Source organism: Tachyglossus aculeatus, chromosome 22 (assembly GCF_015852505.1).
Source record: "Tachyglossus aculeatus isolate mTacAcu1 chromosome 22, mTacAcu1.pri, whole genome shotgun sequence".
NCBI classification, from domain to species: domain Eukaryota; kingdom Metazoa; phylum Chordata; class Mammalia; order Monotremata; family Tachyglossidae; genus Tachyglossus; species Tachyglossus aculeatus.
Window position 1 is genome coordinate 58,306,086 of NC_052087.1, and position 21,000 is coordinate 58,327,085.

General features: G+C 53.5%; 1 protein-coding gene across 1 annotated transcript in view; it reads left to right on the forward strand.

The window, feature by feature from the left end:
- KDM2A (lysine demethylase 2A) overlaps positions 1–19,608 on the forward strand; it is a 153,955-nt gene extending 134,347 nt beyond the window's left edge. Inside the window, 8 exon segments of the mRNA XM_038764673.1 lie at positions 38–169; positions 11,093–11,182; positions 17,526–18,005; positions 18,008–18,285; positions 18,537–18,700; positions 18,796–18,954; positions 19,060–19,275; positions 19,364–19,608. Of these exon segments, the coding sequence (XP_038620601.1) occupies positions 38–169; positions 11,093–11,182; positions 17,526–18,005; positions 18,008–18,285; positions 18,537–18,700; positions 18,796–18,954; positions 19,060–19,275; positions 19,364–19,545 (1,701 nt within the window). The 3' untranslated portion in view covers positions 19,546–19,608.
- The last annotated feature ends 1,392 nt before the right edge of the window (positions 19,609–21,000 follow it).

A 21,000-nucleotide genomic window follows, 5' to 3' on the forward strand; every position in this document is an offset into this window, starting at 1 on the left:
CCCGGGGACGGCCCCGCTGAGCCCGCGCCCCCCGCAGCCCCGGCTACCCCACTCGGTGACGTGCTCCCTGTGCGGGGAGGTGGATCAGAACGAGGAGACGCAGGACTTTGAGAAGAAGCTGATGGAGTGCTGCATCTGCAACGAGATCGTCCATCCCGGATGCCTGCAGGTGAAGGGGGGGGGACGGCGGGCGGGGGTCCCGGCCGAGGTCCGGGGCGGCTCTTAGCGGCGGAATCGGCGGCCTCCGCGGAGACCGAAAAACGAACCGTCGCCGGCATCGACGCGGGCACCTTCGGCGCTCGGGGAGCGCCGTGGCGGTAGACCTGTTCGTTCGTTCGATCGTATTTATTGAGCACTTGGGAAGTCCGAGTTGGCCGCATCTAGAGACGGTCCCTACCCAACAGCGGGCTCACCGTCCGGAAACCCACGATCTCGGGAACTCGCGGGCCGCCGAGGGAGACGGGCCCGCTGCAACCTAGGGAAGTCAATCAATCAATCGTATTTATTGAACGCTTACTGTGTGCAGATGACTGGACTAAGCGCTTGGGAAGTCCAAGTTGGCAACATCTAGAGACGGTCCCTACCCAACAGCGGGCTCACCGTCTAGAAACCCACGATCTCGGGAACTCGCGGGCCGCCGAGGGAGACGGGCCCGCTGCAACCTAGAGAAATCAATCAATCAATCAATCGTATTTATTGAGCGCTTACTGTGTGCAGAGCACTGGACTAAGCGCTTGGGAAGTCCAAGTTGGCCACATATAGAGGCGGTTCCTACCCAACAGCGGGCTCACAGCCTTCTAGAAACCCATGATCTCGGGAACTCGCGGGCCGCCGAGGGAGACAGGCCCGCTGCAACCTAGGGAAATCAATCAATCAATCAATCGTATTTATTGCGCGCTTACTGTGTGCAGAGCACTGGACTAAGCTCTTGGGAAGTACAAGTTGGCAACATAGAGAGACGGTCCCTACCCAACAGCGGGCTCACAGCCTTCTAGAAACCCACAATCTCGGAAACTCGCGGGCCGCCGAGGGAGACGGGCCTGCTGCAACCTAGGGAAATCAATCAATCAATTGTATTTATTGAGCGCTTACTGTGTGCAGAGCACTGGACTAAGCGCTTGGGAAGTACAAGTTGGCCACATAGAGAGACGGTCCCTACCCAACAGCGGGCTCACAGGCTTCTAGAAACCTACGATCTCGGGAACTCGCGGGCCGCCGAGGGAGACGGGCCCGCTGCAACCTAGGAAAATCAATCGATCAGTCGTATTTATTGAGCGCTTACTGTGTGCAGAGCACTGGACTAAGCGCTTGGGAAGTCCAAGTTGGCCACATATAGAGACGGTCCCTACCCAACAGCGGGCTCACCGTCTAGAAAACCATGATCTCGGGAACTCGCGGGCCGCCGAAGGAGATGGGCCCGCTGCAACCTAGGGAAATCAATCAATCAATCATATTTATTGAGCGCTTCCTGTGTGCAGAGCACTGGACTAAGCGCTTGGGAAGTCCAAGTTGGCCACATATAGCCACGGTCCCTACCCAACGGCGGGCTCACCGTCTAGAAACCCACGATCTCGGGAACTCGCGGGCCGCCGAGGGAGACGGGCCCGCTGCAACCTAGGGAAATCAATCGATCAGTCGTATTTATTGAGCGCTTACTGTGTGCAGAGCACTGGACTAAGCGCTTGGGAAGTACAAGTTGGCAACATATAGAGACGGTCCCTACCCAACAGCGGGCTCACAGCCTAAAGGGGGGAGACAGAGAACAAAACCAAACGTACTAACAAAATAAATAGAATAGATATGGACAAGTAAAATAAGTAAATAGGAAAGGAAAGGCGGCTCGCGGAGGGCTTGCCACGTACCGAGACCCGTACGGACAATTGGCCCCTTTTCCTCTCCTCTTCCCCCATCCCCCCCGCCCTATCTCCTTCCCCCTCCCCACAGCACCTGTATATAATAATTATTAAGCGCTTACTATGTGCAAAGCACTGTTTTAAGCGCTGGGGAGGTTACAAGGTGATCAGGTGGCCCCACAGTCTTAATCCCCATTTTACAGATGAGGTAACTGAGGCCCAGAGAAGTGAGGTGACTTGCCCAAAGTCACCCGGCTGACAATTATAATAATAATAATAATAATTCTGGCATTTTGTTAAGCGCTTACTATGTGCAAAGCGCTGTTCTAAGCGCTGGGGAGGATACAAGGTGATCAGGTTGCCCCACGTGGGGCTCACAGTCTTCATCCCCATTTGACAGATGAGGTCACTGAGGCCCAGAGAAGTGAAGTGACTTGCCCAAAGTCACCCGGCTGACAATTATAATAAAAATAATAATAATAATAATTCTGGCATTTTGTTAAGCGCTTATTATGTGCAAAGCACTGTTCTAAGCGCTGGGGAGCATACAAGGTGATCAGGTTGCCCCACGGGGGGCTCACAGTCTTCATCCCCATTTGACAGATGAGGTCTCTGAGGCTCAGAGGAATGAAGTGACTTGCCCAAGGTCACACAGCAGACATGGGGCGGAGCCGGAATTCGAACCCATGACCTCTGACTCCAAAGCCCGGGCTCTTTCCGCTGAGCCACGCTGCTTCAGACATTGGCAGTGCCCGGATTTGAACCCGTGACCTCTGACTCCAAACCCCGGCGGATGCAGGAGACTTGAGCCAGACGCGGTCCCCGTCCCGTGGCTCAGAGGCACCAGCCCGGGCTTGGGAGCCGAGGGGGCGCGGGTTCTAATCCCAGCCCCGCCGCTGGTCTGCTGGGTGACCTTGGGGAGGTCACTTCACCTCTCTGGGCCTCGGTTTCTTCATCCGTAAAATGGGGATTGAGGCCACGAGCCCCCTATGGGACGGGGACTGCGTCCAGCCTGATGACCTCGTGTCTTCCCTGGCGCTCAGAACAGTCCTTGGCACATTGTCTTCTAGCCTGTGAGCCCACTGTTGGGTAGGGACTGTCTCTCTATGTTGCCAGCTTGGACTTCCCAAGCGCTTAGTACAGTGCTCTGCACACAGTAAGTGCTCAATAAATGCGATTGATTGATTGATTTGATTAAGTGTTCAAGAAATACCATTATTGTTATTATTAGTTACGTTGTTATGGTGGCGATGTGGGGCGCCCGCTCCTGGGTAGGGACCGTCTCTCTATGTTGCCAACTTGTCCTTCCCAAGCGCTTAGTACAGTGCTCTGCACACAGTAAGCGCTCAATAAATACGATGGAATGAATGAATAGAGGGAGGGAGAAGCGGGTATTTAACCCCCACTTTATGGCTCAGTGGAAATTTGTCCATATTTATTCTATTTATTTTATTTTGCTAGTATGTTTTGTTTTGTCGTCTGTCTCCCCCTTCTAGACTGTGAGCCCGCTGTTGGGTAGGGACCGTCTCTAGATGTTGCCAACTTGGACTTCCCAAGCGCTTAGTCCAGTGCTCTGCACACAGTAAGCGCTCAATAAATATGATTGAATGAATGGAGGGAGGGAGAAACGGGTATTGAACTCCCCACTTTATGGCTCAGTGGAAATTTGTCCATATTCTATTTATTTTATTTTGTTAATATGTTTTGTTTTGTTGTCTGTCTCCCCCTTCTAAACTGTGAGCCCACTGTTGGGTAGGGACCGTCTCTAGATGTTGCCAGTTTGTACTTCCCAAGCGCTTAGTCCAGTGCTCTGCACACAGTAAGCGCTCAATAAATACGATTGATGATGATGATGATGATGACCATCTCTATATGTTGCCAACTTGGACTTCCCAAGCGCTTAGTACAGTGCTCTGCACACAGTAAGCGCTCAATAAATGCGATTGATTAAGTGTTCAAGAAATACCATTATTGTTATTATTAGTTACGTTATTATGGTGGCGATGTGGGGCGCCCGCTGTTGGGTAGGGACCGTCTCTCTATGTTGCCAACTTGTACTTCCCAAGCGCTTAGTCCAGTGCTCTGCACACAGTAAGCGCCCAATAAATACGACTGAATGAGTGAATAGAGGGAGGGAGAAATGGGTATTGAACCCCCACTTTATGGCTCAGTGGAAATTTGTCCATATTTATTCTATTTGTTTTATTTTGTTAATATGTTTTGTTTTGTCGTCTGTCTCCCCCTTCTAGACTGTGAGCCCGCTGTTGGGTAGGGACCGTCTCTAGATGTTGCCAACTTGTCCTTCCCAAGCGCTTAGTACAGTGCTCTGCACACAGTAAGCGCTCGATAAATACGATTGATGATGATGATGATGACCGTCTCTATATGTTGCCAACTTGGACTTCCCAAGCGCTTAGTCCAGTGCTCTGCACACAGTAAGCGCTCAATAAATATGATTGAATGAATGAATAGAGGGAGGGAGAAACGGGTATTGAACCCCCACTTTATGGTTCAGTGGAAATTTGTCCATATTTATTCTATTTATTTTATTTTGTTAATATGTTTTGTTGTCTGTCTTCCCCTTCTAGACTGTGAGCCTGCTGTTGGGTAGGGACCGTCTCTATATGTTGCCTACTTGGACTTCCCAAGCGCTTAGTACAGTGCTCTGCACACAGGAAGCGCTCAATGAATGAATGAAGGAACGGTCATGGGTTCAAAGCCTGGCTCCGCTGTTCATTCATTCATGGTCGTATTTATCGAGCGCTTACTGTGTGCAGAGCACTGTACTGAGCGCTTGGGAAGGCCGGGTCGGCGACATAAAGAGACGGTCCCTCCCCAACAACGGGCTCACGGTCTAGAAGGGGGAGACGGACGACAAAAGGAAACGTGTGGACAGGTGTCAAGTCGTCAGAATAAATAGAATTGAAGCTAAATGCACGTCATTAACAAAATAAATAGAATAGTTAATATGTACAAGTAATTATTAATTAGCAAATCAGTTCAGTTGTATTTACTGAGACCTTACTGTGTGCAGAGCACTGTACTAAGCACCCTGGAGAGGACAGTAGAACAATTAACAGACACAGCCCATGACGAGCTTACAGTCTTGAGCAGCGTGGCTCAGTGGAGAGAGAGCGGGATTTTAGACTGTGAGCCCACTGTTGGGTAGGGACTGTCTCTATATGTTGCCAATTTGTACTTCCCAAGCGCTTAGTACAGTGCCCTGCACATAGTAAGCGCTCAATAAATACGATTGATGATGATGATGATGATTTGGAGTCAGAGGTCACGGGTTCAAATCCCGCCTCCGCCAGTTGTCAGCCGGGTGACTTTGGGCAAGTCATTTCACTTCTCTGGGCCTCAGTTACCTCATCTATAAAATGGGGATTAAGGCTGTGGGACCAGCTGATTACCTTGTAACCTCCCCAGTGCTTAAAACAGTGCTTTGCACATAGTAAGCGCTTAATAAACGCCATTATTATTATTATATACAGGTGCTATGGGGAGGGGAAGGTGATAGGGCAGGGGGGTGGGGAGGAGGAGAGGAAAAGGGGCCTATTGTCAGCTGTGCGGCCTGGGCGAGTCACTTAACTTCTCTGGGCCTCAGTTAATAATAATAATGATAATAATGGCATTTATTAAGCGCTTACTATGTGCAAAGCACTGTTGTAAGCGCTGAGTTCCCTCATCTGCAAAATGGGGATTAACACCGAGCCCCCCGTGGGACAACCTGATCACCTTGTAGCCTCCGCAGCGCGTAGAAGAGTGCTCTGCACATAGTAAGCGCTTAATAAATGCCATCATTATTATTATATACAGGTGCTGTGGGGAGGAGGAGAGGAAAAGGGGCCAATTGTCAGCTGTGTGGCCTGGGCGAGTCACTTAACTTCTCTGGGCCTCAGATAATAATAATAATGATAATAATGGCATTTATTAAGCGCTTACTATGTGCAAAGCACTGTTCTAAGCGCTGAGTTCCCTCATCTGCAAAATGGGGATTAAGACCGAGCCTCCCGTGAGACAACCTGATCACCTTGTAGCCTCTGCAGTGCGTAGAACAGTGCTTTGCACATAGTAAGCGCTTAATAAATGTGATTATTATTATTATATACAGGTGCTGTGGGGAGGGGAAGGAGATAGGGCAGGGGGGCTGGGGAGGAGAAGAGGAAAAGGGGCCAATTGTCAGCTGTGTGGCCTGGGCGAGTCACTTAACTTCTCTGGGCCACAGTTGTTAATAATTAATAATAATAATAATAATAATGGCATTTATTAAGCACTTATTATGAGTTACCTCATCTGCAAAATGGGGGTTAACACCGAGCCCCATGTGGGACAACCTGATCACCTTGTAGCCTCCGCAGCGCGTAGAAGAGTGCTTTGCATATAGTAAGCGCTTAATAAATGCCATCATTATTATTATATACAGGTGCTGTGGGGAGGAGGAGAGGAGAAGGGGCCAATTGTCAGCTGTGTGGCCTGGGCGAGTCACTTAACTTCTCTGGGCCTCAGTTAATAATAATAATGATAATAATGGCATTTATTAAGCGCTTACTATGTGCAAAGCACTGTTCTAGGCGCTGAGTTACCTCATCTGCAAAATGGGGATTAAGACCGAGCCCCACCGTGAGACAACCTGATCACCTTGTAGCCTCTGCAGCACGTAGAAGAGTGCTCTGCACATAGTAAGCGCTTAATAAATGCTATTATTACATACAGGTGCTGTGGGGAGGGGAAGGAGGAGAGGAAAAGGGGCCAATTGTCAGCTGTGTGGTTTGGGCGAGTCACTTAACTTCCCTGGGCCTCAGTTAATAATAATAATAATGATAATAATGGCATTTATTAAGCGCTTACTATGTGCAAAGCACTGTTCTAAGCACTGAGTTACCTCATCTGCAAAATGGGGATTAACACCGAGCCCCCCGTGGGACAACCTGATCACCTTGTAGCCTCTGCAGCGTGTAGAAGAGTGCTTTGCACATAGTAAGCGCTTAATAAATGCCATCATCAGCAGCAGCAGAAGGAAACTGAGGCCCAGAAAAGCCACGGGGCACGTCCAGGGCCTCACCCAAGGCAGGGGATGGGGCCCCGGCCCTTGTTTTATTTTTATTTTTTCCACCTGCTTTCCCTGGTGGTGCCGGTTGCGGGGCGTGACCTGGTGGAGAAGAGAATTCACCGGGAAAGACCCCACTCGCTCCCTAACCCCTCACCCCCCATCATCATCACCATCATCATCATCAATCGTATTTATTGAGCGCTTACTGTGTGCAGAGCACTGGACTAAGCGCTTGGGAAGTCCAAGTTGGCAGCACATAGAGACAGTCCCTACCCAACAGTGGGCTCACAGTCTAAAAGGGGGAGACAGAGAACCAAACCAAACGTACTAACAAAATAAAATAAATAGAATAGATATGTACAAGTAAAATAAATAGAGTAATAAATCTGTACAAACATATATCCATAGATACAGGTGCTGTGGGGAAGGGAAGGAGGTAAGATTGGGGCTCCGAATCTGAAGGTGGGCAGAGCTGGGGGTCTGCCGGCTGGCGAGGGGGATGGAAGTTGTTGCCAACTTGTCCTTCCCAAGCGCTTAGCACAGTGCTCTGCACGCAGTAAGCGCTCAATAAATACTATTGAACGAATGAATCGTCTATGTTGCCAACTTGTACTTCCCAAGCGCTTAGCACAGTGCTCTGCCCGCAGTAAGCGCTCGGTAAATACGATTGAACGAATGAATCGTCTATGTTGCCAGCTTGTCCTTCCCAAGCGCTTAGCACAGTGCTCTGCCCACAGTCAGCGCTCAATAAATACGATTGAACGAATGAATCATCTCTCTATGTTGCCAGCTTGTCCTTCCCAAGCGCTTAGCACAGTGCTCTGCCCGCAGTAAGCGCTCGGTAAATACGATTGAACGAATGAATCGTCTATGTTGCCAGCTTGTCCTTCCCAAGCGCTTAGCACAGTGCTCTGCCCACAGTCAGCGCTCAATAAATACGATTGAACGAATGAATCATCTCTCTATGTTGCCAGCTTGTCCTTCCCAAGCGCTTAGCACAGTGCTCTGCCCGCAGTAAGCGCTCAATAAATACAATTGAATGAATGAATCGTCTCTCTATGTTGCCAACTTGGACTTCCCAAGCGCTTAGCACAGTGCTCTGCCCGCAGTAAGCGCTCAATAAATACGATTGAATGAAAGGGAGACCGGAGCAGGATGTCACGGCGGGGTGGGTGTAACGAGCGAGGCACCGTGTCTCGGGCGAAGAGCGAGGGCTGCGGGGTAATCGTTGAGCTCTTATTACATACTATATTGAGAAGCAGCGTGGCTCAGTGGAAAGAGCCCGGGCTTTGGAGTCCGAGGTCACGGGTTCAAATCCCGGCTCCGCCAACTCTCAGCTGTGTGACTTTGGGCGAGTCACTTCACTTCTCTGGCCCTCAGTGACCTCATCTGGAAAATGGGGATTAAGACTGTGAGCCCCACCATGGGACAACCTGATCACCTTGTAACCTCCCCAGCGCTTAGAACAGTGCTTTGCACATAGTAAGCACTTAATAAATGCCATCATTATTATTGTTGTTATTATTATTATTACTAAGCATTGGGGAGGAGCAGGGGATGAAACAGAGCCAGCAGACACATTCCCCGCTCATTCCCTTCAAGGCCCTACTGAGAGCTCACCTCCTCCAGGAGGCCTTCCCACACTCAGCCCCCTCCTTCTTCTCCCCATCCCCCCCACCTTACCTCCTTCCCCTCCCCACAGCACCTATATATATACATATGTATATATATATATATATATATATATGTATTTATTACCCTTATTTTATTTGTACATATTTATTCTATTTGACTTTGTTAATATGTTTTGTTTTGTCGTCCGTCTCCCCCTTCTAGACTGTGAGCCCACTGTCGGGTAGGGACCGTCTCTAGACGTTGCCAACTTGTACTTCCCAAGCGCTTAGTCCAGCGCTCTGCACACAGTAAGCGCTCAATAAATACGATTGAATGAATGAATGAAAGAAGTGACTTGCCCAGACATCTCTAGATGTTGCCAATTTGGACTTCCCAAGCGCTTAATACAGTGCTCTGCACACAGTAAGCGCTCAATAAATACGATTGAATGAATGAATATATGTATATATGTTTGTACATGTTTACTACTCAGTTTATTTATTTTACTTGTACATATTTACTCTAGTTTATTTTGTTAATATGTTTTGTCTTGTCGTCTGTCTCCCCCCGTCTAGACTGTGAGCCCGCTGTTGGGTAGGGACCATCTCTCAATGTTGCCAACTTGTACTTCCCAAGCGCTTAGTCCAGTGCTCTGCACACCGTAAGCGCTCAATAAATACGATTGAATGAATGAAAGAAGTGACTTGCCCAGACATCTCTAGATGTTGCCAACTTGGACTTCCCAAGCGCTCAATACAGTGCTCTGCACACAGTAAGCGCTCAATAAATATGATTGATTGAATGAATGAATGAATGAAAGAAGTGACTTGCCCAAACATCTCTAGATATTGCCAACTTGGACTTCCCAAGCACTTAATGCAGTGCTCTGCATACAGTAAGCGCTCAATAAATACGATTGAAGGAATGAATGAATATATGTATATATGTTTGTACATATTTACTACTCTATTTTACTTGTACATATTCTATTTAGTTTATTTTGTTAATATGTTTTGTTTTGTTGTCCGTCTCCCCCATCTAGACTGTGAGCCCGCTGTCGGGTAGAGACTGTCTATATGTTGCCAGCTTGTACTTCCCAATCGCTTAGTCCAGTGCTCTGCACACAGTAAGCGCTCAATAAATACGATTGAATGAATGACTGAACAAGCATCCGGTCTAGAGCGGTAGGTGGAGGAGAGAGGGAATGAGGAGGAGGAAGAGGGCCGGCGGGGTGGCCACCCGCCGGGGTCAGGAGCAGATCAATCAATCAATCAGTCGTATTTATTGAGCGCTTACTGTGTGCAGAGCACTGGACTAAGCGCTTGGGAAGTCCAAGCTGGCAACATAGAGAGACGGTCCCTACCCAACAGTGGGCTCATTCATTCATTCAATCGTATTTGTTGAGTGCTTACTGCAGTGTGGCTCAGTGGAAAGAGCCCGGGCTTTGGAGTCAGAGGTCATGGGTTCAAATCCCGACTCCACCAATTGTCAGCTGTGTGACTTTGGGCAAGTCACTTCACTTCCCTGGGCCTCAGTTCCCTCATCTGTAAAATGGGAATTAAGACTGTGAGCCCCCCGTGGGACAACCTGCTCACCTTGTATTCCCCCCAGCGCTTAGAACAGTGCTTTGCACAGAGTAAGCGCTTAACAAATACCATTATTATTATCATCATTATTATTATTACTGTGTGCAGAGCGCTGGACTAAGCGCTTGGGAAGTCCAAGCTATAGAGAGACGGTCCCTACCCAACAGTGGGCTCATTCATTCATTGTCGTATTTATTGAGCGCTTACTGTGTGCAGAGCGCTGGACTAAGCGCTTGGGAAGTCCAAGTTGGCAACATCGAGAGATGGTCCCTACCTAACAGTGGGCTCATTCATCCATTCATTCAATTGTATTTATTGAGCGCTTACTGTGTGCAGAGCGCTGGACTAAGCGCTTGGGAAGTACAAGTTGGCAACATAGAGAGACGGTCCCTACCCAACAGTGGATTCATTCATTCATTCAGTCGTATTTATTGAGCGCTTACGGTGTGCAGAGCGCTGGACTAAGCGCTTGGGAAGTCCAAGTTGGCAACATAGAGAGACGGTCCCTACCCAACAGTGGGCTCATTCATTCATTCATTGAATTGTATTTATTGAGTGCTTACTGTGTGCAGAGCACTGGACTAAGCACTTGGGAAGTCCAAGTTGGCAACATAGAGAGACGGTCCCTACCCCACAGTGTATTCATTCATTCATTCAGTCGTGTTTATTGAGCGCTTACTGTTTGCAGAGCACTGGACTAAGCGCTTGGGAAGTCCAAGTTGGCAACATATGGAGACGGTCCCTACCCAACAGTGGGCTCATTCATTCATTCATTCATTGAATCGTATTTATTGAGCGCTTACTGCGTGCAGAGCGCTGGACTAAGCGCTTGGGAAGTCCAAGTTGGCAACATATGGAGACGGTCCCTACCCAACAGCGGGCTCACAGTCAAGACGGGGGGGGGGTGGGGGGGGGGGAGAGCGGCAGGTGGGAGCCCCGCCCCGGCTTCGGGGGTCCGGTCTGACCTCCCCGTCCTCCCCTCCCAGATGGACGGCGAAGGACTGCTGAGCGACGAGCTGCCCAACTGCTGGGAGTGTCCCAAGTGCTACCAGGACGACGGCTCGGACAAGGGCCAGGTGAGAGCCGTCCCCTCTCCCCGCCATTGATTCATTCATTCATTCATACTTATTGAGCGCTCCCTGTGTGCAGAGCACTGGACTAAGCGCTTGGGAAGTCCAAGTTGGCGACGTAGACACCCACGCGCACCTTGCTGTGAGCCGGGTGGGTGGGCAAGGGTTGTGTGCTTGGATTTTGTGTGTATGTGGGGGGGTGACCAACCCCGTGGACGCGTCCGTGGGGGTGTCTCGTACGTGTGCCCAGCTGCACGTGGGCGTCTAGGCAGTTGGAGTGTGGTGGCTCGTCATCGTTGCGGCGCGCGTTTGTGCGTCCGCCCAGCGCGGCTCCGACCTGTGTGTAGGGGAGGGTTGGTGTGTGGGGGCCCAGCCCTGATCTGCAGGGAGTGTGTGTGTGTAAATAATGATGGCATGTATTAAGCGCTTACTATGTGCCAAGCACTGTTCTAAGCGCTTGGGGGGATACAAGGTGATCAGGTTGTCCCCCGGGGGGCTCGCAGTCTTCATCCCCATTTGACAGATGGGGGAACTGAGGCCCAGAGAAGGGAAGTCACTTGCCCAAAGTCACACAGCTGGCCGTTGGCAGAGCCGGGATTTGAACCCGTGACCGCTGACTCCAAAGCCCGGGCTCTTTTCCACTGAGCCACGCTGCGTGTGTGTGTGTGTAAATAATGATGGCATTTATTAAGCGCTTACTATGTGCCAAGCACTGTTCTAAGAGCTGGAGGGATACAAGGTGATCAGGTTGTCCCACCTGGGGCTCGCAGTCTTCATCCCCATTTTCCAGATGAGGGAACTGAGGCCCAGAGAAGTGAAGTCACTTGCCCAAAGTCACACAGCTGGCCGTTGGCAGAGCCGGGATTTGAACCCGTGACCGCTGACTCCAAAGCCCGGGCTCTTTTCCACTGAGCCACGCTGCTTGTGTGTGTGTGTGTAAATAATGATGGCATTTATTAAGCACTTACTATGTGCCAAGCACCGTTCTAAGCACTGGGGGGATACAAGGTGATCAGGTTGTCCCACAGGGGGCTCGCAGTCAATCCCCATTTTCCAGATGAGGGAACTGAGGCCCAGAGAAGTGAAGTCACTTGCCCAAAGTCACACAGCTGGCCGTTGGCAGAGCTGGGATTTGAACCCGTGACCGCTGACTCCAAAGCCCGGGCTTTTTTCCACTGAGCCACGCTGCTTCTCTGTGTGTGTGTGTGTGTGTGTGTGTGTGTGTGTGTGTGTGTGTGTGTGTGTGTGTGTAGTGTGTTTTCACGCCTGTGTGTCTGTCCAGCCCCGCTCTCATCGGGGGGGGGGGGCGTAAGGGTTTTATTTGTACATATTTATTTTATTTTGTTAATATGTTTTGCTTTGTCGTCGTCTATCTCCCCCATCTAGACTGTGAGCGCGCGCGTGTGTGTGTGTGTGTGTGTGTGTGTGTGTTTTCACGCCTGTGTGTCTGCCCAGCCCCGCTCTCATCTGGGGGGTGTAAGGGTTTTATTTGTACGTATTTATTTTATTTTGTTAATATATTTTGCATTGTCGTCTGTCTCCCCCATCTAGACTGTGAGTGCGTGTGTGTGTGTGTGTTTTCATGCCTGTGTGTCTGCCCAGCCCCGCTCTCATCTGGGGGGCGTAAGGGTTTTATTTGTACGTATTTAATTTATTTTGTTAATATATTTTGCTTTGTCGTCTGTCTCCCCCATGTAGACTGTGAGCCTGTGTGTGTGTGTGTGTGTGTGTGTGTGTGTGTGTGTGTGTGTGTGTGTGTGTGTGTGTGGAGCGTGTTTTCATGCCTGTGTGTCTGCTCAGCCCCGCTCTCATGTGGGGGGCGTAAGGGTTTTATTTGTACGTATTTATTTTATTTTGTTAATATATTTTGCTTTATTGTCTGTCTCCCCCATCTAGACAGTGAGCGTGTGTGTGTGTGTGTGTGTGTGTGTGTGTGTGTGTGTAGTGTGTGGTGTGTTTTCATGCCTGTGTGTCTGTCCAGCCCCGCTCTCATCTGGGGGGCGTAAGGGTTTTATTTGTACATATTTATTTTAGTTTGTTAATATATTTTGCTTTGTCGTCTGTCTCCCCCGTCTAGACTGTGAGCCTGTGTGTGTGTGTCTGTGTGTCTGTGTGTGTGGAGTGTGGTGTGTTTTCATGCTTGTGTGTCTGTCCAGCCCCACTGTCATCTGGGGCCGTAAGGGTTTTATTTGTACATATTTATTTTATTTTGTTAGTATGTTTGGTTTTGTTCTCTGTCTCCCCCTTTTAGACTGTGAGCCCGCTGTCGGGTAGGGACTGTCTCTATATGTTGCCAAATTGGACTTCCCAAGCGCTTAGTACAGTGCTCTGCACACAGTAAGCGCTCAATAAATACGATTGAATGAATGAATGAAAGTATATATGTATAAATTATGTATATATTTTTGTACATATGTATATATTTTTGTACATTTATTACTCTATTTTACTTGTACATATCTATTCTATTTATTTTATTTTGTTAGTATGTTTGGTTTTGTTCTCTGTCTCCCCCTTTTAGACTGTGAGCCCACTGTTGGGTAGGGCCCGTCTCTAGATGTTGCCAACTTGTCCTTCCCAAGCGCTTAGTCCAGTGCTCTGCACACAGTAAGCGCTCAATAAATACGATTGAATGATTGATTGATTAGTCCAGTGCCCTGCACACAGTAAGCGCTCAATAAATACGATTGATTGATTAGTCCAGTGCTCTGCACACAGTAAGCGCTCAATAAATACGATTGATTGATTGATTGATTAGTCCAGTGCTCTGCACACAGTAAGCACTCAATCAATACGATTGAATAATAATAACAATAATAATGGCATTTATTAAGCGCTTACTATGTGCAAAGCACCATTCTAAGCGCTGGGGAGGTTCCAAGATGATCAGGTTGTCCCACGGGGGGCTCCCAGTCTTCATCCCCATTTGACAGATGAGGGAACTGAGGCCCAGAGAAGTGAAGTGACTTGCCCAAAGTCACACAGCTGACAGTTGGCGGGGCCGGGATTTGAACCCATGACCTTGGACTCCAAAGCCCGGGCTCTTTCCACCGAGCCACGCTGAAGGATTGAATGAGTGAGTGAGTGAATGGTCCGTCCCGACTGTGGATTTTCTGCGAACTTGGTGCGTCTGCGTCCCCGACCGGCCCTGCCCTGATGATGATGATGATGATGATGGTGGCATTTGTTAATCAATCAATCCATCAATCGTATTTATTGAGCGCTTACTGTGTGCAGAGCACTGCACTAAGCGCTTGGGAAGTACAAGTCGGCAACACACAGGGACGGTCCCTACCCAACAGCGGGCTCACAAAGCGCCTACTATGTGCCAAGCACTGTTCTAAGCGCTGGGAGGATACAAGGTGATCAGGTTGTCCCCCGGGGCGGGGGCTGGCGAGGAGATGGGCAGGGGGTCCGGCCTGGGCCGTGTGCGAGTCCCCTTTTAGACTGTGAGCCCACTGTTGGGTAGGGACTCTATATGTTGCCAACTTGTACTTCCCAAGCGCTCAGTACAGTGCTCTGCACCCAGGAAGCGCTCAATAAATACGATTGATTGATTGAGCGGGGTTGTGGGGTTGCGGCCGTGCGAATGTCCGGCCCCGCTCCCGGCATCCACCCCGTCTCGTTTATGATGACGGCATTTATTAAGCGCTTACTATGTGCCAAGCACTGTTCTAAGCACTGGGGGGGGGGGGATACAAGGTGATCGGGTTGTCCCACGGGGGGCTCACAGTCAATCCCCGTTTTCCAGATGAGGCAACTGAGGCCCAGAGAAGTGAAGTGACTTGCCCAAGGTCACGCAGCTGACCGTTGGCGGAGCCGGGATTTGAACCCACGACCGCTGACTCCAAAGCCCGGGCTCTTCCCACTGAGCCACGCTGCTTCTCCTATTTATTTATTCAGTTCAGGCCGTTTATTCAGTCGGCGTATGTTGAGCGCTTGCCGTGTGCAGAGCACTGGACTAAGCGCTTGGGAGAGGACGGCAGAGCGGTAAACGGGCCCATTCCCTGCCCACGCCGAGCTTACGGTCCAGAGGAGCAGCAGGGCGGCTCGGTGGAAGGAGCCCCGTCTTGGGCGTCGGAGGTCGTGGGTTCTAATCACTTCTCTGGGCCTCAGTTCCCTCATCTGTCAAATGGGGATGAAGACCGTGAGCCCCCCCGTGGGTCAATCCGATCGCCTTGTATCCCCCCCCAGCGCTTAGAACAGTGCTTGGCACATAGTAAGCGCTTAACAAATACCATCATTATTATTATTACTGTCGGTTGTGTGACTGTGGGCAAGTCGCTTCGCTTCTCTGGCCTCAGTTCCCTCATCTGTAAAATGGGCCTCGGTCCCCTCATCTGTAAAATGGGGATGAAGACTGTGATCCCCAAGTGGGACAACCTGATCACCTTGTATCCCCCCAGCACTTGGAACAGTGCTTGGTACGTAGTAAGCGCTTAACAAATACCATCATTATTATTATTATTATTGTCAGCTGTGTGACTGTGGGCAAGTCGCTTTGCTTCTCTGGGCCTCAGTTCCCTCATCTGTAAAATGGGGATGAAGACTGAGCCCCCCATGGGACCTGATCACCTTGTATCCCCCCAGCGCTTAGAACAGTGCTTGGCACATAGTAAGCACTTAACAAATACCATCATTATTATTATTATTATTATTATTATTGTCGGCTGTGTGACTGGGCAAGTCGCTTCGCTTCTCTGGGCCTCAGTTCCCTCATCTATAAAATGGGGATGAAGACCGTGAGCCCCCCGTGGGACAACCCGATCGCCTCGTATCCCCCCCAAGGGCTTAGAACAGTGCTTGGCACGTAGTAAGCGCTTAACAAACACCCTCATCATTATTATTATTATTATTATTGTCGGCTGTGTGACTGGGCTTCTCTGGGCCTCGGCTCCTTTGTCTGTAAAATGGGGATGAAGGCCGTGAGCCCCCCGTGGGACAACCCGATCGCCTTGTATCCCCCCCCAGCGCTTAGAACAGTGCTTGGCACATAGTAAGCGCTTAACAAACACCCTCATCATTATTATTATTATTATTATGGTCGGGTGTGTGACCGGGCTTCTCTGGGCCTCGGCTCCCTCGTCTGTAAAATGGGGGTGAAGGCCGTGAGCCCCCCGTGGGTCAACCCGATCGCCTTGTATCCCCCCCAAGGGCTTAGAACAGTGCTTGGCACGTAGTAAGCGCTTAACAAACACCCTCATTATTATTATTGTCAGCTGTGTGACTGTGGGCAAGTTGCTTTGCTTTTCTGGGCCTCGGGTCCCTCATCTGTAAAATGGGGATGAAGGCTGTGAGCCCCCCGTGGGACAACCCGATCGCCTCGTATCCCCCCCAGCGCTTAGAACAGTGCTTGGCACGTAGTAAGCGCTTAACAAACACCCTCATCATTATTATTATTATTATGGTCGGGTGTGTGACCGGGCTTCTCTGGGCCTCGGCTCCCTCATCTGTAAAATGGGGATGAAGGCCGTGAGCCCCCCGTGGGACAACCCGATCGCCTCGTATCCCCCCCAGCGCTTAGAGCAGTGCTTGGCACGTAGTAAGCGCTTAACAAACACCCTCATTATTATTATTATGGTCGGGTGTGTGACCGGGCTTCTCTGGGCCTCGGCTCCCTCGTCTGTAAAATGGGGATGAAGACCGTGAGCCCCCCGTGGGACAACCCGATCGCCTTGTATCCCCCCCAGCGCTTAGAACAGTGCTTGGCACGTAGTAAGCGCTTAACAAACACCCTCATCATTATTATTATTATTATGGTCGGGTGTGTGACCGGGCTTCTCTGGGCCTCGGCTCCCTCGTCTGTAAAATGGGGGTGAAGGCCGTGAGCCCCCCGTGGGACAACCTGATCGCCTCGTATCCCCCCCAAGGGCTTAGAGCAGTGCTTGGCACGTAGTAAGCGCTTAACAAACACCCTCATTATTATTATTATGGTCGGGTGTGTGACCGGGCTTCTCTGGGCCTCGGCTCCCTCGTCTGTAAAATGGGGATGAAGACCGTGAGCCCCCCGTGGGACAACCCGATCGCCTTGTATCCCCCCCGGCGCTTAGAACAGTGCTTGGCACGTAGTAAGCGCTTAACAAACACCCTCATTATTATTATTATTATTATTATGGTCGGCTGTGTGCCTGGGCCTCGGCTCCCTCGTCTGTAAAATGGGGGTGAAGGCCGTGAGCCCCCCCCCCCCCCCCCGTGGGTCAGCCTGGTCACCTCGTATCCCCCCCCCCCCCGCCCGCCCGGCGCATAGTAAGGGCCGGACAAACGCCGTCCTCGTGATCGGGGGGCGGGGGTCCGTGGGGGTCCCGGGCCGAGGAGCCCCCCGGCCCTGACCCCGCCCCGGCCCCCGCAGAAGCGGAAGATGGAGGACGGCGAGGAGGAGGCGGCGCAGGCCAAAGTGCTGCGGCCCCTGCGGGGCTGCGCCGAGCCCCTGGCTGCGCCCCCGCCCCCGCACTCGCCCCCGGCCATGCTGCAGCTGCTGCACGACCCCGCGTCCCCCCGGGGCATGGTGACCCGCTCCTCCCCGGGGGCCGGGCCCAGCGACCCCCAGCACGGCGCCAGCCGCGACGAGCGCTTCAAGAGGCGGCAGCTGCTGCGGCTGCAGGCGGCGGCCGACCGCGCCCTGGTGCGCGAGAAGGAGAACAACCCCAGCGGCAAGAAGGAGCTGTCGGAGGTGGAGAAGGCCAAGATCCGCGGCACCTACCTCACCGTCACCCTGCAGCGGCCCAGCAAGGAGCTGCACGGCACCTCCATCGTGCCCAAGCTGCAGGCCATCACCGCCGCCTCCGCCAACCTGCGCCACGGCCCCCGCCCGCCGCCGGGCCCGCCCCCCCCGCCGCCCGGCCCCGCCCCCGCCGCGGCGGCCGCGGCGGCCCCGGCGACGAGGACGACGACGACGACGACGACGGCGAGGAGGACGGCGGCGGCGGGGAGGACGGCGAGGAGGACGGCGGGGAGGAGGGCGGGGCGGCCCGCCTCAACGGCCGCGCCGGCCGGGCCCAGGACGGGGACGACGGCTGGATGCAGCGGGAGGTGTGGATGAGCGTCTTCCGCTACCTCGGCCGCCGCGAGCTCTGCGAGTGCATGCGCGTCTGCAAGACCTGGCACAAGTGGTGAGTCGGGCCGGTCCCTTCCCCGCGGACCCCCGCCGGGGCGGCTCGCCGCGACCTCGGCCCCCCCCCCGCCGGGTCCGATCCGGCGGCTCGCCGCGACGTCCCGGGGGGGGGCCCCGAGGAGAAGCGGCGAGGCGTGCGCACGGCCCACCGCGGTGGAAACGTGGGCCTTGTCCCCGGCCCGGGAAGCGGGGCGGGCGTGGGGGTCCGGGCCGCCGCCGCTCACCGGGCCGTCCTCCCCGGGGGCCCAGGTGCTGCGACAAGAGGCTGTGGACGAAGATCGACCTGAGCCGGTGTAAGGCCATCGTCCCCCAGGCCCTCAGCGGCATCATCAAGCGGCAGCCCGTCAGCCTCGACCTCAGCTGGACCAACGTCTCCAAAAAGCAGCTCTCCTGGCTGGTCAACCGGCTGCCCGGTGGGTGGGGGGGGGGGGGATAGGTGGGGCGGGCGGGCGGCCCCGGGGGGGCGCGGGCGGCGCTCCCGCCGACCGCCCGGCCCTGTCTCCCGCAGGCCTGAAGGACCTCCTCCTGGCCGGCTGCTCCTGGTCGGCCGTCTCCGCTCTCAGCACCTCCACGTGCCCCCTTCTCAGGACCCTCGACCTGCGGTGGGCGGTGGGCATCAAGGACCCCCAGATCCGGGACCTGCTCACCCCGCCGACCGACAAGCCCGGTACGGGGCGGGGAGCGGGAGGCCGGGGAGGGGTCCGGCCGCGGCCGCGGCCGCCGCCCGGGGAGGCTGACCGCCGGCCGGCCGCCCCCCCGCCCCCCCGCCCAGGCCAGGACAATCGCAGCAAACTCCGCAACATGACGGACTTCCGGCTGGCCGGCCTGGACATCACGGACGCCACGCTGCGCCTCATCATCCGCCACCTGCCCCTGCTGTCCCGCCTCGACCTGAGCCACTGCGGCCACCTGACGGACCAGTCGGCCAACCTCCTCACCGCCGTCGGCTCCTCCACCCGCAACTCCCTCACCGAGATCAACATGGCAGGTGGGCGGGCGGGCGGCCGGGGCGGCGGCCGGGTCCCCCCCGTCCGTCCGTCCGTCCGCGCATCCGTCCATCCCGTCCCCCCCCACAGGCTGCAACAAGCTGACGGACCAGTCCCTGCTGTACCTGCGGCGCATCGCCAACGTCACCCTGATCGACCTGCGCGGGTGCAAGCAGATCACCCGCAAGGCCTGCGAGCACTTCATCTCCGACCTGTCCATCAACAGCCTCTACTGCCTGTCCGACGACAAGCTCATCCAGAAGATCAGCTAAGGCCGGGGCGGGCAGGCCGGGGGGCGGCCGCGCCGGCGACCGCTCGCCCGCCCCGCTGGGGCCGGCGGGGGGTCCGGGTGGGGGGGACGCGTCCGCCGTCCGCCCGCGCCGCCCGCGCCGCCCCTCCGGCCTCCCTCCCTCCCCTGCGCACTTCACCCCGGGTCGGCGGAGAGACGCGGTTGCACTTAGAGGGACTCGGAGGACGGAGGCGGCGGCCGGTCCAAAGATCCCCCGTCTCTTGGGCAGCAGAGCCTTTTTGCACTTTAAACAAAAAAAAAGGAGAGAGGAGAAATTTAAAAAACAAAAAAAAAGAGAGAGAAGGGCCGGAGCTCCTCTCGGGTCCGGCGTGCGAGACTCGGAAGCGCCCCGCGCGGATTCGCACTCTGCTCCCCCCCCCCCCGCTCCGGAAGCGTAGCGATAGCACAACCCGGTCCCCCCTCCCCGCTTCCCCCCACCTCCATCCCGGGCCCCCCACCGTGTGGGGTGCGGACCGGAGGACGCGCCGGCGGCTTTTTTCCGCGCCCCCCCCCCCCGAGTGCCTCAGTGAGGGGGTCTCCTCTGGGATCGAGCCAAAAAACCTCAGTTCCTCGCGTTGCCGCGCTCGGGGGGCGCGGGCGGGTGGGCGGGCGCGGGCCGGGGGTCCGGGGGGGGTCTTTCGATTTGGAAAACGGCCGGGGACGAGCGCGGCACCCCCCCCCCCCCCCCCCGCCCCGTCCGCGGCGGGCGGCCCGGCTCCGGCGGCGAGGGCCGGGCGTCCCCCCCGACAGGAAAGGAAGACAAATGATATATATATATAATATAAAAATCACTTGGTGATTAAAAAGAATTACTGCTCCATAAATAAAACTCCTAAAAAGTCACTATGTTTCAAAGGGTTTGGTTGTGTTTTCGTTTTTTTTTTTTTTTTGGTTTTTTTTTTTTTTTTTTTTGGAGAAATATTGTAAATATCTATTTTTTGTTGCCGATTTAGAGTCGATCTCCAACGTTGTGCGGAATTTAAATTAAATGTAAGCATTAAGGGGACGAGGGCACCCGTCGTCGGTCAGCGATCGCCGCCGCCGCCGCCGCCGGACTCTCGGGCGGGGAGGGGGGCGGCGGCCGGGCCCCCCCGAGGCTCGCTTCGACTGGGGTTTCGGGAAGGAGCGAAAGGACGGCTTTCCTCTGGACACGTTATTATGGGAACGGGAGATATTTGTGTAATAAAATTTAAGAAAAAAAAGGAAAAAAAAAAAATAAGATGCCAGCCTCTGAAGGGAAATATTTTGATTTTTGGGGGTCTTTTGGAATAAAAAAAGTTTTTAAAAATCCCGCCTGTGGGTGTGTGTCCGCACGCGCGTCTCCGCACGCGGCGGGGGGAGCGACCGGGTCGGTTCCCCGTCAGGCCTCTCGCTGCCCATCACGTACGTCGGGCAGACCCCCCTTTCATCATCATCATCATCATCAATCGTATTTATT